The sequence below is a fragment of the Lepidochelys olivacea genome (genome assembly GCF_965140295.1).
Source record: "Lepidochelys olivacea isolate rLepOli2 genome assembly, chromosome: 16".
NCBI lineage: Eukaryota > Metazoa > Chordata > Testudines > Cheloniidae > Lepidochelys > Lepidochelys olivacea.
Window position 1 is genome coordinate 10,689,132 of NC_140426.1, and position 26,103 is coordinate 10,715,234.

At 42.3% G+C, this 26,103-nt stretch overlaps 1 protein-coding gene across 1 annotated transcript; it reads right to left on the reverse strand.

Moving 5' to 3' along the window:
* Window positions 1-2,377: 2,377 nt before the first annotated feature.
* On the reverse strand, window positions 2,378-25,340 carry TNFSF8 (TNF superfamily member 8; the record flags this gene model as incomplete). The annotated part of the gene is made up of 4 exons (XM_084650520.1): window positions 2,378-3,164; window positions 3,941-4,009; window positions 16,816-16,861; window positions 25,146-25,340. 4 exons carry the CDS (start codon window positions 25,338-25,340, stop codon window positions 2,704-2,706), a joined length of 771 nt encoding a protein of 256 aa, XP_084506646.1. The 3' UTR covers window positions 2,378-2,703.
* Between the last annotated feature and the right edge of the window lie 763 nt (window positions 25,341-26,103).

Genomic DNA, 26,103 nt, shown 5'->3' on the forward strand with positions numbered 1-26,103 from the left:
TGCTGCAAAAAATATATGCCTTTAAATAAAAAACATGGTTTTGTTTCCACAGTATCTGTGGTCCCTTTCACTCATTTTTTGCAAGTGTGTGTATGTGTGTGAAATATTTTTCACATGCATGGTCACCAAAACAGAATGATCTAAAACAGTGGTTCTCAAACTTTTTTTTTCTGCGGACCAGTTGAAAATTGCTGAGGGTCTCAGGGGACCACTTAATGATCTTTCCAAATGTTGTTTGTACTGTTAGCTAACTACTGTAAAGCGCTTTGTAGAAAAAAAACCCTTAATAATAATAATAATTAATGGTTTTTTTTTGTTCTACAAATAAAAGCACACAACTCATATTTTAATACCAATAGTCTCACCTTTCTAATGCAATGGATGTGCCCTCTCTTCCCCTCTGCAGCAGCCCCCGAGCTGGGACTGTGAAGGGTGGCGGGGGTCTCTCCCTTTCTTTCCCAGTGCAGTAGCCCCCCGAGCTGGGGCTGGGAAGGAGGGCCGTCTCTCCCCGGCTGCTACAGCCCTGGCTCTGGGGAAATTTGCCTCTTTCTCTGGCCACCACAGCCTTGCACATCCCAAATTCCTCCCACCCCCTCTTCTCACCCCACTGCCCCCCCCACCTACCCCCTAATCCCCCCAAGGCCATCACCTCACCTTACATGTGCGTCTTCTCCAGGGTCCAGGCACCTAATTAGTGGAGACGCCTGCACATCTCCACTAATTGGGTGGGTGGCCCTTAATTCTCTCATGTGTGGCCGCCCAGGCATGCACTTTAGAGGGAACTATCGACAGACCATCTGAATGGAGCTCGCGGACCACTGGTGGTCCACGGACCACAGTTTGAGAACCTCTGATCTAAAAGATATACTCTAGTTCAAACAGAAATTATTTTGGAGGAGTTCTATAGCCTGCAAGACTAGATAACCACACTGGTCCCTTCTGCCCTTGGAATCTATGACTTATGTAATTATGTTCCCCCCCCCACACACACACACATTTTTGTGTGACTATGTATTTGCACAGATGAAGTGGATGTGTTTTGAAAGCTCTTTGTGCATTTTGAAATCATCTGAACAGGGAGCAGAAACCATACCATGTGACTTGGGTGACCAGTCACATGGCACAAATAATGAATTATTAATATTACAGATATTCTGAATGTGCTCACACAAGCCATTAATCAGAAAAACCTGGATGACAAAACCCATAGTAAAAACTGTAGTCTGTTTAGGGGAAATTCACAAAGACACAAGGGAGCTAAATCCAGTGAAAAACTCCACTGTGAACAGTTCACCCAGCTCCAGTCATGTGGCTAAAACAAAATATAGGTACTCATGAAAAATCTTTATATCAGTAGGCTTTTGATGGTGAAAAGAGAGTATGATCTAGTGCTTGCTTTCTTAATTTTACATTTTCTGCTGTCACCAGTAGTACAAGAATTACATTTTAATTAAACATGTTTGTGAAGCTGGAATTTCACGTAAAACTCTGATTTACTGTACTATAGATAAATAGCTTCATAACTTTAGAGCATGGTTCTCTCCTGTCGCATCCTCCATCCTCTACACTCAGAAGTAACAGATGCAAGGTCAAACCAAAAGCACAGTGCAGCCCTGATCCAAATGCCAGATCTTGATGGTGGCCCATATCAAAACTCCAGATGCAAACATTCCCAAATATGGGTGCTCAAATCCAGAGCTCAATCTAAAATGTCACAAAATGGCAGGTGTTTAGTGCAGTGTGGGCCATTCCTTCCTCCTCTGAGCCCCCTAAAAGCAAATGTTTATATGCATGTATGCTGTGGTGACATTCAGATTACATTTAAAACTTGACTTCACAAAGCACTTCAACATATACTGTAAGGGACAAGCCTGTTACATGGCACATGGACTAGATTATTATTATTACTTTTAATATTTGTATTATGCATGTACCTAGAGGTCCCAATTGAGATCAGCATCCCATTGTGCTGGGCACTGTACAAATACATAGTCCCTGCCCCAGAGAGCTTACAATTTAAATATGAAAGATGGACCAATGGTGAAACACCTTGTGCAAAGCCACCCTGCAGGTCAGTAGCAGAATAGAGAACAGAACCCAAGTCTCAGTCCAGTGCCCTAAGTGCTGGGCCAGATTGCCTCTCATGACCTAACTTCTTCCCACCTCTGCTTTCAACGATGCTGCCCACAGGCTCTCTCACAGATTTACAGCTGCTTGCTCTAGTTGTAAAGAAAGCATCAGTAATCAGCTTTGACTGCTAGTTTTTGGAAAAAACTAGCTCAAAGTACTATCGTGTATAATTCCAAAATCCTCAGATGACAAGAGGTTCCATTCCCCCCAGGCTAGTTATGCTTGCCCAGCTGCTTCTGTAAGTGGAAGATATCAGATATCTGATCATTTTCAGCATGGAAAGTTCTTCTCCTAATTTGGTTGTTTTTGTTTTGAGGCGCCATTGTCATGACTGCGGGTCACTTGCTGGCCTCGTTCCTGACGGACAGTCTTCTGGCATCACAGGCAATCCCACTTTCGGCCAAAGCAGAGTGTTTTCCTATGTTTGTTGGGTGAATGTTTTATTGTGTTTTAGATTTCTCTTTTGGACGCTTGGAAAGTTCCTTATTTCCCCTTAGGATGAGGTAATGTATGTCAACTAAGACCAGGTATTGTCCAGCAGAGGCATTGTCATTGAAGGTAGGTTACTTTGAGCTACAGGGAGCAGTCAGTGCACTCCTTACTTTTATCACTGTACCTGAGGACTGCAAGAACATTGTCATTGGGAAAGAAATCTAAATCCAAATATTTGTACTGCTTAGTTTCTACTGATATCCAGTCATTTGCATCTAGGTTCACCAGATGGAGTATGGAGAGCTCCTGAAATATCCTGTTAGAGTCTGCAACTGATGCACACTGCTTGAATACTGTTTGCCTGTTGGTGGTGGGACAGTGTGTGAGTAACGTTTGCCTGTTGGTGGCGTTATTCACAAGAAGCTCCACCTGTAGGTCGATTGTGTTTCTTGAGAAGTTGGTTAGATGAAAGTGCAAGTTGCAGTAGACCAAGTACAAGCCTGGCGTCTGGATCACCGGGTCTCCGTTGCTGTTGTACGTGATGTCTTGGAGAATACGATTTTTAGTCCACTTCAGTTTTGGACTATTTATTGGCTTTGACACTAGAAAGAAAAGGAGAATGAGCTAATACAATATACCAATATGGTGTATATTCTATTTAAACACACAAATGAGAGCTTGCTGGACTTATTTGCTGGTAAATGGTAGCCATGTATTCTGTCATTCTTCTATAGGAGACAACAACCACTGTCCTAGGCCCACTAGGCTTTAGGCTGAGAATTTTGAACACCTCTCTTCCCAACTTAAACCTCTTCTCCCAACTTAAACACAAGCAGATGTAGTCAAAATGTTGTCAGGAACATGTGGTGGGAAATAGTGGGCACAAAGACATTCAATTTTTGTTTTCATCATTTAAAAACAAAATATTTGGTTGCTGAAAACTTAAAAAGAATAAATAATTTTCCCCACAAAACCAGTACTATTTTCATGAAAATATCCACTTAGTCAAAAGGCCATTTTCCAGCAAAATTTTTTTTATGGAAAATCTTCAGCCAGTTTGAGATATAGGCTCCCATAAACTTGAATTAACTTGACTCATTCACTGACCTGTCATGTATGCCGCCGCAGGAACATGTGGTGGGAAATAGTGGGCACAAAGACATTCAATTTTTGTTTTCATCATTTAAAAACAAAATATTTGGTTGCTGAAAACTTAAAAAGAATAAATAATTTTCCCCACAAAACCAGTACTATTTTCATGAAAATATCCACTTAGTCAAAAGGCCATTTTCCAGCAAAATTTTTTTTATGGAAAATCTTCAGCCAGTTTGAGATATAGGCTCCCATAAACTTGAATTAACTTGACTCATTCACTGACCTGTCATGTATGCCGCCGCTTTCTTAAATGAAGCATTCTGTAGGGTTGTTAAAACATCTAAATCATTCCCTGGAGGAAACAAAAGATAAATAACCATTGCAGTTTCATTTCCATTAGAGGGTTTGCTACCAGTATTCTTTTGCAGTGATTCTCCAACCCACACCATCATGAACCGTTCCCCATCCCAAGTAAAAAGGCCAAGTCCCATGGTTCTCAACGCAGCATAATCCTATTCTAGCTTCATTTCATTTTTTAATGAATGGAGAAAATTCATTCCTGGTTTAACTTTACTGAAGTCAGGGAAGACTTTAGCTCGGTATTGCTTTAAATTCATTCTGCTGACACCCAGATGGAATACTTGTCAGCTGAGGATGCCAATAAAAGACAACAGAGAAAGAACTTGAAAATAAACCAAATATTATCCCAGAAATTAATTTGCTGGGAGTTAATAAATCAATGTTCTGGAAACATAATTGTCCCTATATTAATACATTTTGCAATAACTGTCCCTATTATACTGCAAATGACTTAGCCGAAGTACCATTTTCAGAAGAGATTTTGGTGTCTATGGGCATGTCTGCACTTGCCATTTAAAGCGCAAAAAGTCCCTTTTTGTGCGCAAAAACTGTGGGAGCATCTGTACTTGCCAGTGATTTTTTGCAGTGAAGTCAGAAGTTTCACCGCAAAAAGAAAACCACCTCCACGAGAGGCGTACAGCTCTTACCGATGATGTTTTTGCACTGACGGGCATGTGAAGACCCGTTTTTCCTGTTTACAGTGCTTTTAGCCTCCACAGAATATCCCACAGTGCCTAGGTGACCACTCTGACCAGCAGCTTTGCTGCTCTGAGGCCAGGTAAACAGACGTCCGCCCCACCCCGTGTAAAGCCCCGGAACTTTGAAACTCCCCTTCCTGTTGTCTTGGCAAGTGCTCACTTATCCTCTGGCCAGGTGACAATGGCTGCTCCATGGAGCAAAGGATCCCCTGCTTGGAGGAATGCTGAGTTACTGGAGCTGTTTGGGGACAGGCGGCTGTGCAGGGACCCAGGATGCCCCGCCATCACCCCACACTTCCCACAAGACAAGACCTACCCTCAAAATGGAGAGATAGCTGCCCTAGAGCGCTGCTCTCATCAGCAAAGGAAGTGCTGCAAATGTGAACACGATCTGACGCCGGTGGAAGTCAGTGAGAACACAAACCAGTGCTTTTCTTTCACCGGTTCCCCATCACCGGTGAAACTGACAGCGCAAAAACTCTGCAAGTGTAGACATAGCCTAAGCCTTATTAACTTTCTAAATAACACCTGACCACACACAGATTTCGTATCAGTATAACTATCTCGTTTAGTAAAAAGAAAAGGAGGACTTGTGGCACCTTAGAGACTAACCAATTTATTAGAGCATAAGCTTTCGTGTGCTACAGCTCACTTCATCAGATGCATACTCATGAAAGCTCATGCTCTAATAAATTGGTTAGTCTCCAAGGTGCCACAAGTACTCCTTTTCTTTTTACGGATACAGACTAACATGGCTGCTACTCTGAAACCTATCTCATTTAGGGGTATGATTTTTTTACTGATATCATTATACTGGTGCAAGCCTTTGGACCCAGTTACGCTGGTCTAAAGGTGACATACACTGGTACCCCTTCTTCCCCATCCCGTATGGGGATAAGTTATAAGAGTATAAGCACATTTAACCACCCTAGCGAGTTTCATTGCTTTAACCAGACCAATGTAGTTAAAGCGGTACAGCTTTCTAGGGTAGACAAAGCCTTGCTTTTGAAAAGGGGATTTAGGCTCACACAGGCACTTTTGACAATTTTACCCTATTTCTTTATAATTAGAGAAATGTTAAGATGTTCATGGGAGTTTGATGACCCTCTAGACCTGAAGGCCACAGGTTACTTCATACAAGACAATTTGATTTTTGTATACGTTTCTTCCTGCATAACAATAGTGAAAGAGGAATTGGTACGCACAATGCAAGCACCTTCAGTCAATCCAGGAACTGAAGCTGGGGAGGAATGGGGCATGGGGAAAGTCAGTAAAACCCAACAAAAGATGCTTGAGATGTTTTCCATTAGCTCTTCAGACTCCGTTGCCATCCTTGAGCCTGGGACTACAATTTGCTCATTGTCATGCCCTAAATCACTGCCCTATCAGCATAATCAAGCTGTAGACAGAGGACAGAAGGACTGTATAAAGAGGACTTTAAATTTTTTTAGGTTTCAGAGTAACAGCCGTGTTAGTCTGTATTCGCAAAAAGAAAAGGAGTACTTGTGGCACCTTAGAGACTAACCAATTTATTTGAGCATGAGCTTTCGTGAGCTACAGTTCACTTCATCGGAACCGATGAAGTGAGCTGTAGCTCACGAAAGCTCATGCTCAAATAAATTGGTTAGTCTCTAAGGTGCCACAAGTACTCCTTTTCTTTTTGTAAATTTTTTTAGTGGTTCAGGAACTCTTGCAAACTCCCTAAATGTTATGAAACAATTGACCCTTTTATATACCATCTCGGAGGTTTTATTTCCATTACGCACAAATGCATTTCCCCCACATCCTTTTCTCTGATGAGGCAATAAGAAATGGCTGATTTGCAAGCGTGAAGCTGAGCGACTCAAATTATGCAATGGAGAGGTGATCTCATGCATACTGCGTGTGAACCATAGACTGCAGTGAGTAGGGCACTGTACTTCTGTAGCTGCTTTACCGTTGCTCAAAAGCAGGAGAACAGGTCCCCCTACTGGGCAAAAATAGTGCAGCATAGCTGAATTCTGTCAATACAAAAGGGAGTGAATTTCACATTTTACCACAGTGTGGATGCAGATGTTTGTAAGCCAGACCTCCTCCCTTCTTAACCAACGATCCTGTCAGCTCTTACCCTCTTGCTCACCTGTCCCCCAATTCTCCTTCTTTTATTGATTACTGCAACAGCCTTCTCCAATGTAATCTTACCCCACTCCTATCCATTCAGAATGCTGCTGCAAAGACCATTTTCCTAGCCCGTCGCTTTGAGCATGTCACACTTCTCTTTGAATCATTCGACTGGCTCCCTCTTCTCTAGCGTGTCAAATAAAAGGTACTTTTGTTCACTTCCAAAGCCCTTCACAACCTTGCTCCATCCTACCTATCATCTCTCCTTCACTGCCAATGCTTGCCTCCAGTCTACCTATGCTACCACCCTCCACTGCCCACTGTTTCAATTTTCAAACAAGCACCTTCAGGCTTTCTCCCACGCTGCCCCTCACGCTTGGGCGTTGTTCTCCGGTAACATCTACAAAGCTACCTCATTTAGCCACCTTCAAATCTCCCCTTTGCTGTGATGCCAACAAAAAACCTTGACACAGTTCAGCTGCTGGTGTGCTGACTGCCAATTCTGTCTCATTGTTTCCCTGCACTCATCCCCTCTAAATATAGCTATTTGTTGCCTCTTGTATTATACTGGGATTGTAAACTCTTGGGGAAGGGAATGTCTTTTGTTCTGCATTTGTATAATCCCTAGCACAGTGGGACCTTGCTCCGTGACTGGGTCTCCCTTGCACTATGGTAGCACAAACAATAAATAGTAATAATAACCATTACTTTGTGATTAAGACAGAAAGATCTTGCATCTCTTGTGTTTCCCCCCCCCGCCCCCGCTCCATAGTTTCCCTGACTGTTTTGGCTATAAACTAGGTGTTATAAACTAGAGCACACGGTCCAGGAAATATATTTCAGTGCACAACTAATCATTTCCTCCAGATGGATGAATGCTACTTTCACATAGTACATGAAAGCCCCATTGACTAAGTCACATAGAATTACACAGGGCATAAGTAAAATCTGTGACCTGTAATCCAGACGCGGAGAGTGTGTTGTCTAGTGGCTAAAACAGGAGAATAGAAGTCAGGATTCATGGGTTCTGTACCTGGATCTGACACTACAGGGCCAAATTCTCCAGGTGTAAATGGGCTTTAATGAGCTGTGTCATTTTATACCAGCAAAGAATTTGGCCCAAGATATACAGCCAAATGCAAGTCACTTACACCTTTCTATGCCTCAATTTCTCCTTCTGTTAAACTGGAATAATACTTATCAACCTCACAGGGTTCTTACGAAGCCTTGTTAATGATAGGGCCAACTTCTGCTGTCAAAGCACATCAGTAGTAAATCTGGAGTAACGCCACTGGGATCAGTAGAGTTACTCATTTACACCGTGTAAATGAGAACAAACTGTGGCCTGTGTGTAAAACTAGTTAAGATTTTCAGATAAAATTTGCTATAAAAGTGTAAGAAAAGAGATCCTAATGTCTAGGTCTCAAGAACATCGGCTTAGGCTGACTTTGATGTCAGAAGGTAGAGGTTGCCTGTCATTGGGGAGGGCAAACAGGGGAGCAGTTGAGCAGCTATAGATAATCCTACTGGCTGGCCATTTGTAATGTTGCAATCTTTGTACGCATACCAGCAAACCATTGGCCAGGCAGTTAACGAACACAGGAATGAATTAAATTAGATAACACTAAACATATGACCGAGGCTGGGATTTTCAAAAGGGCCAAAGGTAGGTGACTGTTGCACACAAAAAGTCCATGACAGTGGGTCCTTTATTGTTGAAAATCCCAGTCAAAGAAAGACCAAAGCACAGTCTTAATCACATTGCTTCATGCACGACTGGAAATTGCCCAGATACTACAGTGATGAGAATAGAATAGAATAGAATAGAAAGCTTTATGACTATCCTAGATACTTAAAACCTGCATCATGATGAAAAATAGGATTTGGTAATATACATTCATAGCTCTGGACCCTAAAAACTTCATCTGTCCTACAGGAGGGTAGAGTCTGATTTTGGGGGTGGGAGTTTAACAGAAACTCAGTGTTAGGGAGTGGAATTTACCCTTCAGATCAGAAAAGCCCCTGTAGCATTTAAAGCTCCAGCACTCCAAGCGCTATTGATCAAGCAAAGAATGCTGCTGCCTTGAAATAAAGAGCATGATTGAGCAAAGAGCTGAGTACCTCAGCAGATACCTTCAGGCGATTCAAGGCATCTCCCATGATCAGCTCTGAGCTGAAGTGACTGTACCTGGCCTTTGTAAACCTGAACTTGCTTTCATTGACGTCAGTAAGTTTTAATAGCATTTATTTGGTGACATCAGCTGTGTTTCTGAGAAAACCAAGCATGGAAAAAAAAAGTCTGGTTGTAAAGAAGCATTTCCTGAGCTCAAGCTGCCACTGGGGCTGCTTATAACCATTTTTCAGTTTTGCTTTTCTAGTTAGTTATTCTGATCGCAATTGGCCCAGTGCAAATCAAAGGAGTTCCATGAGCGTAAAATTAGTGTGAGTGTGTTCAGAAGCACAGGAAGATCCGTGTGTGCAGGGCTTAATTCTCTTACGTACAATGGTGTAAATCAGGAGTAATGCCACTGAAGTCGGTTGGGTTACATCAGTTTTAAACCACAGTAAGTACAAGGAAAACCAGGGCCAGACTCTGGAAACAAGGGTAAGGGAATCTTTGCTGGCTGCATTTTTGTCCCCTGAGATGTGTGGTACCTGAAGGTCACATATGGTGCAAACTTGAGAAGAGTCTGACAGTGGGACAGAAGCCCTAGAGGGAAGGTGTGTAGACTTATTCTGTCCTGAAGATGCTACTTATGTCATGAGACTCTCAACATTTGTATGCCATTGCCATGGATGCTGGGAGTAAGTTACATGTGGCTCCCAAAGGAACCTATCTTGAGGGATGCGGTATCTGCATGCTGAAAGACAGGAGACAGTAACAGCTCACACAAGCCTAGTGTATCTCCTTGGGGTCCGGATCAAGGGAGGCTCCCTGTCTGATGCGACCAATAGAGCTTGCTATGTCTATGGAACATGCGTCTCAGGTGGGCTACAGCCACATCTGCAGTAACATTGAGAACATGACTCAGATTCCACCAGTCATGCAAGAAGGCGGGTGTCTATAACAGGTACATAATGTTATTCAGTGGTCTGTAGCTTCAGGACAGGAAGAATCTGAAGGCTATACACATGCATCTGGTCTTTCTGTCTCATACACACAGAACATGAAAAGAACAGGAGGACTTGTGGCACCTTAGAGACTAACCAATTTATTTGAGCATGAGCTTTCGTGAGCTACAGCTCACTTCATCGGATGCATCTAAGGTGCCACAAGTACTCCTTTTCTTTTTGCGAATACAGACTAACACGGCTGTTACTCTGAAACACAGAACATGGTGAATCCAGCCACCAGATGGAGCACTCTGGCAACAGGATCAAGGAGTAAACAGGAGAAGATGCTTAGACAGGATGTCTTGGCAGATGAAGTTTACCCTGATTAGGTAGTCGCCCCATTTCAATGAAATTCTCCTGCACATGGTGGAGCATCAGGTTTGGTTGGAGCTGAGGGAGCTGAAGATTTGTGATTCTTATGGAATTATTTAGGAGGTTCATAAAATGTGGTCAGCTTATTTGAAGTATAATTTGAACCAAAATGATTCTACAAGTCTGATTCAAATAATACTACAAATTTCTAGCTAAACAGCTGCCTGTGAAGAGACCCCTGTAGCTAGGCAGCCACAACCTGAGTGATCTATTTTTGGGATCCAGTACACAGTGTATCTGCTTTTCAGCTAGACCCTCTCTCTTCTCTGGCTGTTCCTCTCCATCTCCTAAGGGGATGGTGAACCCACTAGCCATCACCTACAGCCCCCAACTCAAACCTCTCCAAAGGATCATCAAGGATCTACAACCTATCCTGAAGGACGATTCCTCACTCTTACAGACCTTGGGAGACAGGCCAGTCCTTGCTTACAGACAGCCCCCCAACCTGAAACAAATACTCACCAGCAACTACAAACCACACAACAAAAACACTAACCCAGAAACCAAACCCTGCAACAAATCCAGTGCCAACTCTGTCCACATATCTATTAAAGGGACACCATCATAGGACCTAAGCACATGAGCCACACCATCAGGGGCTCGTTCACTTGCACATCTACCAATGTGATATATGCCATCATGTGCCAGCAACGTGCCCTCTGCCATGTACATTGGCCAAACCAGACAGTCTCTACGCAAAAGAATAAATGGGTACAAATCTCACATCAAGAATTATAACATTCAAAAACCAGTAGGAGAACACTTCAATCTCCCTGGTCACTCAATAACAGACTTAAAAGTGGCCATTCTTCAACAACAAAACTTCAAAAACAGACTTCAACAAGAAACTGCAGAACTGGAATTAATTTGCAAACTGCACACCATCAAATTAGGCCTCAATAAAGTCTGGGAGTGGATGGGTCACTACAAAGACTAATTTCTCCCCACTGATACTCACACCTTCTTGTCAACTGTTTGAAATGGGCCACCTTGATTACATTGGCCTCATTAGCACTACAAAAGTGATTTCCACCCCTTCTTGTCAACTGTTGAGAACAGTCCACTTCCACCTTAATTGAATTGCTCATTAGCACTTACCCCCAACTTGGTAAGACAACACCCATCTTTTCATATGCTGTGTATTTATACCTCCCTACTGTATTTTCCACTCCATGCATCTGATGAAGTGAGTTTTACCCCACAAAAGCTTATGCCCAAATAAATTTGTTAGTCTTTAAGGTGCCACAAGGACTCCTCGTTGTTTTTGCTGATACAGACTAACACAGCTACCTCTCTGAAACCTGTCACCAATAATGTTTGAGTCACTCGTCCAAACCCACTATTGTTTAAGTTGCCTTTGAAATTAGGCAAAACGAGTTCACCCATCTCTAGCAAATATCTGCTTAGCTATCTGAGAGTATTTTAATTAAACCAGTAGGTTTGCTTTTGTATCCTGCCGCCAGCTGCAAGACACGGCACCCGCTGCTGCTGTCAGATCCTAGGGGATCTTACAAGCTGAGCAGAGCTCTTCAGCATGACCTTTGTGTACTGCTTTCACTAGGGCACCGTCGTGGAGGAAAGCAGGTAGCATGGTTGAGAGAATGGGAGTTCTAGTCCCCAGCTCTGCTAATAACCTGCTGAGTGTCCTTGTCACTTCATCAGCCTCTGTTTCCCCTCCCACCTTTTTGTCTGTCCTGTCTTTAGGGCAGGAACTGCCTTTTATTATGTGCCGGCAAGGTACCTAGCACAATAGGGCCCTGATCTCTAGGCTCTTTTGTAATACAAATAATCATAACGAACTAGAGATGATGGCAAAATTTCCAGTGGAGCAATTTTTTGTTGGAAAATGCTGACTTGGCGGAATCGATACGTTCCATTGATTCTGTCAAAACTTTCACCAGAAACTAAGCTGGCTGGGGCAGGCTGTCTGCCTGGTTTCCTGCTATCTGAACTGCTTGCCCAAGTCCCCTGGCTCCTCAGCATCACAGCTGGTGGGACCTCTTGTATATCACAGGCTATTAAAAAATGTATTGAACCAAGCAGCTTGGGTTAGACTAAAACGTCTCTTCCACAAAAGCATCCAGTCTTGATTTCAAGATCTCAGGAGATGGAGACTCCATCACTTCCCTTAGTAGTTTGTTCCAGTCGTTAATCACCCTCACTACAAACAAGAGGTGGTTTATTTCTAATTTTAATTTGTCTGGCTTTAACTTCCGGCAACTTGTTCATGTTATGCCAGACATATTGCATTGTGGTCAGGTAGGGAAGTCTGGTTTAGAAGTAAACTGAAGGACTTGATTAGCATTTGCAAGCCCAGACTTGCCACCACCCACTTTTTCTCCTAAAAGGAAACAGAGGAAGAAACAAAAAACGGTTTCTATAATTGGGGACTAGGAAGCTCTCAGAGGGCAATACCAAACCTGTCTGTGAATCTCCATACTAAAGTCACGGCAAGGTAGCCTTCTCCTCCCCACATTACATATACAAATGTACTGACTGTGACTTGCAAAGACAGGTCAGTAAAGTTGCAGTCTTTCCATATCTCTCAGTCCAGACAGACTCCTTAGAAATTGACTATCATCATATGACCGGATTCTGCTTTCACTTACATTATTTTTGCCCCAGTGTAACTCCAGAGTCTTCAGTGGAGTTGTACTGGATTTACTCTGGTGTAAGAGAGACCAGATTCAAACCCATAAGATGAAATTGTGCTCTTAGTTCTTTTGGTATAAATCTGGAATTACTCCACTGACTCCAAGTTTATTCTGATTTACTCTGGCATAATAAAGATCAAAATATGTCCTGCAGTGTCTTATCACTCAGCTCCTAATGAATTTCAATATCTTACTTCCAGGCAAACAATGAAGTATCTCCTGGTATACCCCGGGGTCAATGAGAGCAGAGTTTAGTGCCATGACTTCATGATCCAGAGAAGAACAAGAGAAGTCAGCAAGCTGGAGACATAGAACTTGAAGGGGAATGACAGATGGAGAGGTTTGTGGAGCCCTGATAGGTAACTCTCACCAAACAGCTTCTGACAGGCAGAAATCACTTGTTAAGCAAAATGGTCAATGCATGCCAAGAACCGTGGAAGGGATTTCACAACTGCAGAGACTACATTTCAGGAAAGATTTATTTTATGAAAAAAGAAAAAGGAGGACTTGTGGCACCTTAGAGACTAACCAATTTATTAGAGCATAAGCTTTCGTGAGCTACAGCTCACTTCATCGGATGCATATCGTGGAAACTGCAGCAGACTTTATATATACACAGAGAATATGGATTTGTGCTGGAAATGGCCCACCTGATGATCACTTTAGATAAGCTATTACCAGCAGGACAGTGGGGTGGGAGGAGGTATTGTTTCATATTCTCTGTGTATATATAAAGTCTGCTGCAGTTTCCACGATATGCATCTGATGAAGTGAGCTGTAGCTCACGAAAGCTTATGCTCTAATAAATTGGTTAGTCTCTAAGGTGCCACAAGTCCTCCTTTTCTTTTTGCGAATACAGACTAACACGGCTGTTACTCTGAAACCATTTATTTTATGGTAATCTTAATTTTTTCCCTCTGTTGCTTGTGCCATTCCACCGAATATCGAAAAGAGATTTATCAATGCTTCAGTGGCGCTTTTTCAAATAAACATTTAATTAGCTGGCAAAGCATGCCTCTAAATTAGATGCCATTAGACTATTTCAAACCTATCCCCAGAGGATTGACAGCTGAGTAAGGAATATGTACACCTGAATAAATTTGCTGTTAAGTACCCATTGGCATTTAGTTAATAATATGCAATAGTATGTAAACTCTAAATGAAACATGAGATGAAAATATAATGCATGTTTTTAGTATCACTCAATCAACTCTGGAAAGTAGCATATGTCTATCCCACTGTGAATTTGCCTGATGATACATTTTTTAATTACTTGATAATTTGCTACTTTTTCCACCTGCCTCTTTCAGGACACAGAGGGGTAGAATTAAGGTTGCACTGAAAACCAAAAATCTGGCATTTCCTAACTTTTGAATGCTTGACTTTACAACCTAACTAACTTTCTCTGAATGTAGCTTTTTGTATATAGAATGTATATTTACATGAAGGCCACTTTACACCAACTGAGTCATGGAAAGGGGCCTCAAAGTGCACACAAATCCCACTTTGAGTATGTCTACACTGCAGCTAGGAGCAAATGAAATGACAGCTTGTAAGCACCCTGAGAGTGCACATTCCTTCTGTCTGACATTCCCCTGGTTATTCGAGCTGAGAGAGAGAGCAATTGGCAGGAGCTGGCTGGGAAGGAATGAAGGTTTCAGTGTGTTTATTTAGAATCATAGAATTGTAGGACTTGAAGGGAACTCGAGAGGTCATCTAGTCCAGTCCCCTGCACTCATGGCAGGACTAAGTATTATCTAGACCATCCCTGACAGGTGTTTGGAGATTTTTAAGAGCAGATAAGACAATGATGGAGATTCCACAACCTCCCTAGGCAATTTATTCCAGTGCTTAATCACCCTGACAGGAATTTTTTCCTAATGTGGAACCTAAACTACCCTTTCTGCAATTTAAGCCCATTGCTTCTTGTCCTATCCTCAGAGGTTTACAAGAACAATTTATCTGTTTTCTCCTTTTATGTACTTGAAAACTGTTATGCCCCCCTCTCAGTCGTCTCTTCTCCAGACTAAGCAAACCCATTTTTTTCAAACTTCCCTCATAGGTCATGTTTTCTAGACCTTTCATTATTTTTGTTGCTCTTCTCTGGACTTTCTCCAATTTGTCCACATCCTTCCTGAAATGTGGTGTCAGAACTGGACACAAGACACTGGTTGAGGCCTAATCAACATGGAATAGAGCAGATGAATTACTTCTTGTGTCTTGCTTACAACACTCCTGCTAATACAAGAATAAGTGAGCAATCTACCTTGCACCACAGAGAATTGTATTGTACCATTAGCTTTGGATTAAATATACATTAATTGATCGCCAATTTCGTTGCACCTGGTTTTCATCAATTACTCTGTCTATGGTAAGCATCCACTACTGCAGCTCCCTCTGCCTCTTACTAATTAGGGCTAAAGCCTCAGATGGCTGTAAATCAGCATCACTCCAATGATGTCAGTGAGGCCATGTCAACTTACAATTGCCAAGGCTCTGGTCCTCTGAGTGTCTCTTTTAGTCCCTATCTTCACACTGCCAGTGTCTGCTTTTCCTTCTCTTGGTGTAAAGATTAGAAATGGTCCAAACTTGGCTGATGATGTTTTGCAAATCTTCGGAGGGCATTTGTAAAGCTTACTCAGGTTCTGGTATCAACCTCAATTACTATGGTGTAAAGCCAGGGTAGCTTCCCTGAAGCCATTACTCTGGATTGGTACTCGGGTGACTGAGAGCAGAATCTGAACTTCAAGGATCTAATCTTCTCTTTACCCAAACCTGGTTGTGTAAATTAAAATCTTGGGTTATTTCCAGAGAGATTCAATTTGAAAACAATAAGAAGTGATGAGACATTTATGCTGTCAGGAAGCTTGTGATGGTATAGTTGGCATGTGACGGCAGTTTGGTATGCTGGAAAGCGTATGAACTTGGACAGACATTGCTCTGAGTTACCTCTGTGTAAATGCTGAGTAAGACAAACTCTGATCTCGTAATTAAGGTACTGGACTGGCACTCAGGAGTTCCTGGTTAAACTCTTGACTTTGCCACATGCTTTCTGTGTGATCTTGGGCTAGCCAATATAAATTCTCGTGCCTCAGTTTCCCCACATGTAAAATGATAATGGTAATGATGCTTTCCTTCTTCTTGGAGGTGGAGATAAATTCATTAATATTTGTGAGATGCTGAAATACTTGGTGATGAGAACCATATAAGCAGATGGATAATTGCAATGAAACCAACAATTACTCCAGTTTTATGATGGTTTAAGTGACAGCAGACTCTTGGCCCACTGTATACACTATTCTCATTAGAATTGTCTCCCCCTCTGTGATCTGTTTTCCCCCACATATTTCTCCCTCTGCCTCTCTTGATGCCCCATTTTTCACCAGCCTCCCGCCTACCTCCACCTCAACTCTCCTTCTTTCTTGCATCCTCTCTGAAGCAGAATGTGAACCCAGTACTGTTTGAAGTCATATCAAACCCATGAAACCATGGTGTCCCAGTGGTTTTGACGAGAGTGACAATGACCCATCCCTAATAAAAACAGGGTAAAATGTGTCTCTGCATGCAGGAATGCAGGACTGAGCCATCCAAGTGCTGCCATATAATCAGATTAATGTTCACATCCTCTGGCAAAAAACACACTGTACCAAAGACAAGAAATGCTTGTTATTTGCTGAGCTGTGCACTGGTTTCCGGATGTACCGAGTAACTTATAAGCTTTTTCCACTGGCTTGGCTTTTACAACAAGAGGAGACTTTGGGTAAGTGATTAAGAGTTGCGCAAACAGCTTTTCGTCACCCTGGGTGGCATTTGCATTATAAACCAGGCAAATTATATTGATAGTCAGTTATAGGCCTTACCTTTTCTGCTTGCATGTGTAATGCCATCCTCTGGGGGAGCCAGTCCCTGAAAGAAAAGTAAGGAAGCCGATATTTATTCTAGGCCCTATGAATATTTGTGTTCAAGGTACAGAGTGGTTTTAAGTTATGTTCTATTACATTCTGTCCCTGAAGAGTGAAATTCAATCTGAGCAGCAGACCAGCACAAGGCCTTATCCATCACTTGTGTCCCATGGTGTCCTACAAGCAAGAGGTGGTTTATTTCTCATTTTAATTTGTCTATCCTCCAATTCTGGCTGTGACTAGAACCAGAAGTGCTGAAATGACAGGCAAAAGGATCTTCGTTCAGCGGCCACAAGGCAGAAATACCTGAAAATGTCAAGGGAACATACTTGACAGTGGGCTAAAGTCTGGTGAGTCCTGCGATGGTTAGGTGGAAAGAGGGAAGAAAGGTTGAGAGTAAAAGGCATTACTTGGTCTGATGTTCTGTAAATCTGTCTGAGGCACAAGGATCAGCCTTGTGATCCCTTCCACTCCTTCAAGTCCTGAGGTGCTAGTCCTAAGTGTCCATGAATATTTTTAATATAACACCTTGGCCAACTCTGCCTGTGACCCCCTTCTGTGACTGACCCACAGATCAGCTGCTACAGCTATCATCTAAGGCACTTCCTCTTTTAGTCCAAATGGTAGAAGTTTGTACGGCGCAGCTAGAGATCTATTTAGGTACTTATATGACCCTCGTTACTGTAACATCTGAGGGCCAGATCCCCAAAGGTATTTAGGTGCCTAACACCCTAAGGAAACTAGTGGGAGTTAGGTGCCTAAATGCCTCTGATGATCTTGGCCTAAGTGACTTTCAGCCATTAATGGATTTTACCTTCTAAGGATCCCCATGCGGTAGGGAAAAAATGCTATCTCCATTTTACAGAGGGAGACCAGAGGCATGGGGTAGAACGGCTGACTTGGCCAAGATCACTAAGGGAAGCTGTAGCTGAGCTGGGAATTAAAGGCAAGTCTCCTGTGCTTCAATCCAGGGCCCTAGCCATTAGACCGTCTTTCCCACCATGGGACCCCACAACCAAGGACTCAGGGCATTACATCTCAATGCAATATACCTGGTTCTAAAAAGAGGTGGGCACATTTTGCCCTGTGAAGAAGGAACTTTGCATCTACAATTACATTTCACATGGGCTGTTAATCACAGTTAACTCACGCGATTAACTCAAAAAAATTAACTGCGATTTAAAAAATTAATCGTGATTAATCGCAGTGTTAAACAATGGAATATCAGTTGAAATGTATTAAATATTTTGGGATGTTTTTCTCCATTTTCAAATATATTGATTTCTGTTACAACACAGAATACAAAATGCACAGAACTCACTTTATAGTATTATTTTTTATTTGAAATATTTGCACTGTAAAAATGATAAAAGAAATAGTATTTTTGAGGTTTCACCTCATACAGGTATTGTAGTGCAATCTCTTTATTGTGCAAGTGTAACTTACAAATGTAGATTTTTTGTTTGTTCCATAACTGCACTCAAAAACAAAACAATGTAAAACTTTAAAGCCTACAAGTCCACTCTGTCCTACTTCAGCCAGTCGCTCAGACAAACAAGTTTGTTTACATTTACGGGAGATAATGCTGCCTGCTTCTTATTTACAATGTCACCTGAAAGTGAGAACAGGTGTTTGCATGGCACTTTGTAGCCGGCGTGGCAAGGTATTTACATGCCAGATATGCTAAATATTCATATGCCCCTTCATGCTTCGGCCACCATTCCAGAGGACATGCGTCCATGCTGATGACGCTCGTTAAAATAATAATGTGTTAATTAAATTTGTGACTGAACGCCTTGGGGGAGAATTGCAAGTCTCCTGCTCTGTTTTACCCACATTCTGCCATATATTTCATGTTATAGCCATCTTGGATGCTGACCCAGCACATTAGTGTTCATTTTAAGAACATTTTCACAGCAGATTTGACAAAACACAAAGAAGGTACCAATGTGAGATTTCTAAAGATAGATACAGCACGCAATGCAAGATTTAAGAATCTGAAATGCCTTCCAAAATCTGAGAGTGATGAAGTGTGGAGAATTCTTTCAGATGTCTTAAAAGAGGAACACTCCGATGTGGAAACTACAGAACCCAAACCACCAAAAAAGAAAATCAACCTTCTGCTGGTGGCAGCTGACTCAGATGATGAAAATGAACCTGCGTTGGTTCACTCTGCTTTAGATTGTTATCAAGCAGAACCCGTCATCAGCATGGACGCATGTCCCCTGGAATGGTGGTTGAAGCATGATGGGACATATGATTCTTTAGTGAATCTAGCATGTAAATAACTTGTGGTGCCGACCGACTACAAGAGTGCCATGCGAACACCTGTTCTCACTTTCAGGTGACATTGTAAACAAGATGTAAACAAGCATTATCTCCAGCAAATTGTAACCAAACTTGTTTGAGCGATTGGCTGAAGTAGGACTGAGTGGACTTATAGGCTCTAAAGTTTTACATTGTTTCATTTTTGAATGCAGTTATTTATTGTACATAATTCTACATTTTTAAGTTCAACTTTCATGATAAAGGGATTGCACTACAGTACTTGTACTAGGTGAATTGAAATATACTATTTCTTTTGTTTTTTTACAGTGCAAATATTTGTAATAAAAATAAATATAAAGTGAGCACTGTGCACTTTGTATTCTGTGTTGTAATTGAAATTAATATGTTTGAAAATGTAGAAAAATCCAAAAATATTTAAATAAATGGTATTCTATTATTGTTTAACAGTGCGATTAATCCCTATTCATTTTTTTAATCGCGCAATTAATTTTTTTAATCGTTTCACTAAATGGAATCAGGCGATGGTTGTTTATAAAGGAGTGTTTTGCAAAGCAATTGAGCCATTAGTGTTCGAGCGAGGCATTCACCTTTCAAACCTTCCTCTGCGATAAAGGTTAGGAGAAAAAATATATAAATCTGACGACTTGTAGTTTGCTATGCAGATGGGGGGACTTGAGGGAAATTAAAATGCACTAATGTGTCGCATTCCTGCTTGGAAAGTCTCAGAATGGATGGAAAACAACAGAAACTAATGCATCTTATTTCAAGAATAATTGAGTAGACACCCAAATAAAACTTTAGTGCTTGCTTCTAAGGGGGGGGGGGGGGAGTGCGTTTCCTTTCCCACAGCAAGAAGATTCAGTTTAATGCTCTAATTTGAAATGTAAAGCATTCCCCTCTAGGTGCTCAAAGAGATGAAAGTGTATTGTACAGGCCTGGGAAAAATTCATTATAAATCTGCAATGGCAGTGCGTGCGGGTGATGAATGGTCTCAATCATCACAAGCAGAATGATTTGCGTTTGCTTCATCAGAGAAAATGATAATCATGTGCCAGGGAAAAATCAGCTTTTAAAAAGTGCTTTTATAAAAAACCTTCCCAAACCAAATCAGCCTGGTGTCTCACTTGTCATCTAATCAAAATCATCTTGATAAATGGCTCTTGCAGACCCCGCTCCCTGGGAGAAAAACTGCAAAGGTCTCATACCCCTGACTGGAAAGGAATGATACCCATAATAATTAAACTACCACGCAATAACAAACAACGAGGTATGAGGATTACTGTTGCATCAGATGCCACGACATGCCCTGCAGAAGATATGAGTAGGGGTGGATGAATGGGCTTGGAAAAAAGAAGTACTCTTTCACCAGATTCTATGCCTCTTTCTAAAACTGAATTTGAATACAGACCCAAATTCAGCTACTATAAGTAGGTGTTACTTAGTTGACTTCAGTGCACTTGCACTGGCATGAGCCTGTTCTGAAACTTTCTTTCTTTCCGTTCAGATAACGTTTTTCAGCCACTTGTGGGTATCTCAACATCCAGACTCCAACCAGAACCTACAACACTAAGTGGTCACCAAAATCTCCATTCCCATCTGGGCCCACACGTGGAGAGAAAAACTGTTATTATGAGCAATTTAGCCTAGATTTTGCAGACCCAAGTGGTTTGAATTCAGTAGTTGGGATAAGATTCAGATAAGCATCCTGACTTACAGGTGTTGTAGTCAACCTGACTCCAAATTCCCTGGGGTGAAATCCTGAGCATTTGAACGTAGTGGGAGGGTTTGCTATTGACTTAGTTGAAGCCTTGAATTCACCCCCAACTATTTGAGATTCACCCTTGACTTATGAGGATACAGGCTGAGTATCTTTAGCTGCCTTAGGATTGAAAGTCCATTTTACCTGCATTCATTGAAGTGTGGGATTGTTCTTACAAAATCCATGTAAAGGCACTTAACTAACATAGTGCTATACAAACACATCGGGGCAGCATCCTTAGTTCAGGAGTTTTGGGGTGCTGAGCCTACACCACTCTTATGCACTTCAGCCAGAGCCAGCCGCTCTGAAAATGAGGCTCCGGGGGCGAAATCTTGGACCTATCAAAATCAATGGGAGTTTTGCCCTAGGATGTCACCCTACTTAAACCATCTATTATTAAAACAACAGTTCCCCATTTTTCTGCCTTTTAAGAGGTGCAAGAATATGAAGACAGAAAAATTAATGACTGAGTCCCAGCCATTACAGCTAGCCCCTATATTCCCACAGGGCCTATAAACAGCTACCTAATTCTTAATCTTTGTATTTGCTTGTTACAGCAGAGGCTGTAAAATGTACATCCCAGTTGCACCAGCATCATAATCCTTCATACTTTTCATCTGTGGACCTCAAAGTGGGTGAGCATCATTACTTTCATTTTACAGATGGGGAAACTGAGGCAGAGGCAATTTAAGCAGCTTGCCCAAACTCTCACACAGTCAAAGGAAGAACTGGGAATAATGATCCACATCTCCTGGCTCAAGCCTCACACTTGAGCTGACAAGGGGCATCATTACAAATGCAGGTGTAACTACAAGGAATGATTTTAGTATTGGTGAACGGTACCAGGCTCACAGCCTGGGACCGTGAAGGATACTGTTTAACCATAGAAAGGTTACAGCATGGGTTCGAGCGGAGGGGGTCTTGCTCCTATCAAGATGCCTTAGTCCTGTTCTGCAGGGTTCTATTTTAGTAGGTGGCTCATTTTCCATGGTATTCAGTTCTTGCTGTCTCTGCCACGTTTGCCCACTAGGGGGCATTCTTTAATGCAAATTGCAACATTTCCACCTAGGAAATGGAGTGAAATTTTTAGAAGTCATGTTATCCAGTGTTCTAAACAGCCATCGGATAGGAATTACTTCTGGACATTACTGAGCTGGGCTGGATTCCAGCTGGTGAAATTGTTCTAGAATTTTAACCATAACAGGTTTGAAAACTAGATCATTCCGTATAATTACTGGGCACGTACGTATACAATTTTATGTTATTGCTGGAATAGGGCTGAATGGCTCTGGGGAAAAAAACCCAAATCCTATCAGGTTGGAAACATGAGCATGTAGAAACCCCTGAAGTGTCATGTCCCGGTGTGTAGTTATGATGGCTGGTAAAATACAAGCTTAGGGATGAATAGGGGTCTACTATTGCCACGTTCACGGCAACATTTTGCTACAACCAGGTAATTTAAGGCTGGCGCTCCATAATAATTATTGTTTACAACACACCCTCTGCCCCAGTGTGCTTCACTGAGGAAATACATACAGCAACAATGAAATGCAGACACCTCTGATGTGCAGGACATCAGCCTCACACAGCTGCAATGAGAAAGAGAAATTTGGTCCAAGGTCCCCCATGGCAAACCCTTCTGCTTTTATGAAAAACAAGGTCTCACATAAAAGAGCGAGATACAGTAAATGGGAAGATGCTCGATGTATCTCTAGCAGAAGCATGAAGAATTGAGTTGGCTGTATCCCAATACACAGTTCCAAGGAGTCTAAACTTACACTGCTAAGCCTTTGCCGCTAGAGAAGTGGGTGTGAGGAAGATTTTTTTGCTGCGCTATGAAACGAACTAGGACGGATTATTATTTAACAACATTTGTATTAGATCCAGAGGGATGACTGGATTTATGGGTGGTTGTTTATTGTGATCTTCCATGTTGTATAATCCATGTCCGGGGTATCTTGATTTCAGGTCTGCAGAGTTTCTCTGCTTTTTTATCGAATTTCACCCTATGTAAGGTCCTTAATCGTGAACCATTTTTTTTTAGTGGAAATTTGTTAAGAGGGAGATTTTCAACAGCACAAATGAGGGATAGGCAGCCAACTTTCATTGATGGTCAATAGGCATTGGCTACCTAACTTCCCTGTGTGCTTTGGAAATCGCCCATCAATCCAGCTGAAAAAGACACTTCCGAGACAATCAAAACAGCCCCTGGGTCTGATCCAACGCCATGGTTGGGTACAGTGTGTCACAGGACTGAGCCCTATGAGCCATGTGGTTCCAATGATGAGACCTTCCAAAAAACACTTGCATTGTGGGGTGCATTAAGAAAGCACCTAGACTAGAGGATCCCCTAACTCAACAGCAACAAACATAGCTCTCGGAGGAGTTCCTGCCCCATCTTACACTGAGCGGGGGCATGACGGCGGATGCATGTTCCAAATGAGAACCGCATCCCACTGCGGAACTGCTCCTGGGGTGTCACAGTTCATCATTTGGGCTTGAAGGTTAGTCACTTCCCCATTGAAGGAGAGTAAAGGGACCATAGGGAGAAGATTTAGGCATGTGAGTTCTTCAGTGTCTTGAAAGCAAGACCAGGAGACACATTCCTTACTCCCTAATTCCCCCATGCAGAACAAAATTGCAGCATGATTCTCTGTATCACACACCTGAGCTATCAGCTTGCTGCTTTCTCCTTTTGCAAGCTCTGTTTCCAAAATGAACAACCTTAATCCTTCATTATTGTTCCTCTGGCATTCAGTGTGACAGCATTTATCCTGATGCAGCACTAATTCAGTGTCAAATTTAGTGTTAATAAGTATCACTGGAACCAACATTATGTGGGATCTATGCAGTAATTAACGAAACCATTATTTTAGGTGTTTCCTTAATGTGGCACTAGTTGATTATTATGTTAAACTACGCGAGTCTCATTCTGACATTGCTTACACTGGTTTTATCATAGTGTAACAACCTTGATTTCAATTAGGTGACTCCTTATTTACAATGATGTAACAGAGAGATGAATTAGGCCCTGAGGTTTCATTTTTAGGTAAATTCCAGATAGTTCCACACACACTTGATTTAGTAATTCAAGAGAAAAGAACATGATGGGTAGCATTTTTCAACTCAACTTTCTCCCATAAAGCTGGGACTTTAGCTTCTGTAGCTTTCCTTCTAACAGGTGCAGTGATGCATCTTTAGCACTTGGATTTATAATAAGATTTCCAACCCCACTGTGTGAAAGCCTGGCTCCACTGAAGATAATGGCAAAACTCTCGCTGATTTCAATAGCTTCAAGATTTTATCCACTATATGCATAATCAGCTGTACAGAGAAATATAGCCCCATCGCCCAATCCTGAAATACACCATTGGCTCCCCGTTCATTCCAAGATCCAGCTCAGAGCTCTCCTCTTTTATTTTAAAATACTCCACAGGCTTGTTGACAACCTACCTCAGAGTTCCCCATTTTTCTTGCTCCTTATCTGCAGTTAGCACTGCCCTGCTCGCTTGTTCCTTCCCCCAAACTTGACACTCAGTTCAAGATCCTTATCCTCTGCAGCTTGTGCTAGTTTGGAATGGCTTCTCTGCATCCCTCTACCTCGATGACCTCTCCATTGCTTTCCAAAGCTAATCTGAAAACATCTATCCTCCATGTCTCTCTCCGTCCATTAATGAACTTGAAATCTGCATGCTTGCAGGAATGTACTATGCAATGCCTTTGAAGCATTACTTCCCCCCAGCCCTTGCAAACTACCATTCCTTGCAAATACATGGTGTCATACACAGTGGTTCCTTCTATCACATCAATCAATAAAGCATTTTGGCAAAGCATCACAGCACTATAAGAATTGCTATGCTGGCTCAGACCGCAGGTCCCCCTAGCCCCGTGTCCTGCCTCTGATGGTAGCCAGAACCAGATGCATCGGAGGAAAGTATAAGAACCAAGCAGTAAAAACCTGCCCTCTATAAAGGTCTCATTCTAGCCTCTCCTGATGGATTATGTCCTGGAGCATGAGGTTTTCTATTTCTCTTGTGTGGAAGATATTGTGCACAAGAAACCAGTATTGTACTGAAAGAAAATAAATAATTTCCTTATAACATCTCTCTCTTTCTCTGTTTTGCCTTTATCCTAATCTACATTTTTTTGTGGGCCAGTGACTGAATCTCCAGTTGCAAGGACCCTCTTAGAGAGCAGGAGTAAAAAAGAGACTGAAGGAGAAAAGCTGTCAGTGACTTACCTTCCTCTGAACGATTAGGACCATGACGGTTGCTAGAGCAAAGACGAGGCACACCGTGAGGGAAGCTGTGGTGAAATAGAAGTATCTTTTGTTAGTGGCACGGAGCCTCCTTGGAACACCGGCTTCAGTCATGTTCATGGCTGCTTCATGAGAATCATTCACCGGGAAAAATGTTTGCTCTAGCGAGGAGCACATTCTTATATAGCCCTCAGCTCACCACTCCGTATCTCCCCTTGATCAGCTTCTCATTCACAGCCCATCTCTGTTCCTAGCAGGATTTTCCCCCTTCATCCTGGGCTCATGTGACCTGGAAAAAAAGCTTCATCATTTGTGGTACGAAGAAAAAGGGACCCGGGGGCGTGAGGCAGGATGCAGCCGTGAAGAGGGGAAGGAGCTTCATGTTCTTGATCAGGGATTTCGTGAAGGCAGCCGCTCATACTGCACCAGTTTCTGATGTCAGAAGGTGAATGGTAACCAAGGTTGGTCCGTCCCCCCCCTCCCCTTCCACCCTCTTTCTGTGAAACTGAGTGCAAGGCAAATGCTGTTTCACTTCCTACTCAACTGCAGGGACAGTTCAGTACAGTAAATCACCCCAGCTGGCATCCTCCTGTTTCACAGTGTAGTTCCTGCTCATTCTTAGTCAAGTGTTATAGGACTGCAAGCTCCTTGTCTCTTTTCGAGATCCGGGTCCAGGTGTGATTGAGCCGACACGCGTTTGGTGACCATCCGCCCTGACAGTCATGATTTGGAAACATTGGGTGGGATTTTCATAAGTGGCTACATGACTTAGGAACACAAGTCCCATTGAAAGTTAGTGGGACTCAGGGTCCTAAATCACTTTGGGCATGTCTACACTGCACTTGGAAGTGTGGCTCCCAGCCTGGAGAGACAGACCCACACTAGCTCTGCCTGAGCGAGCATGCTAAAAATAGCAGGGTGGCATGTGCAGCATGGGTGG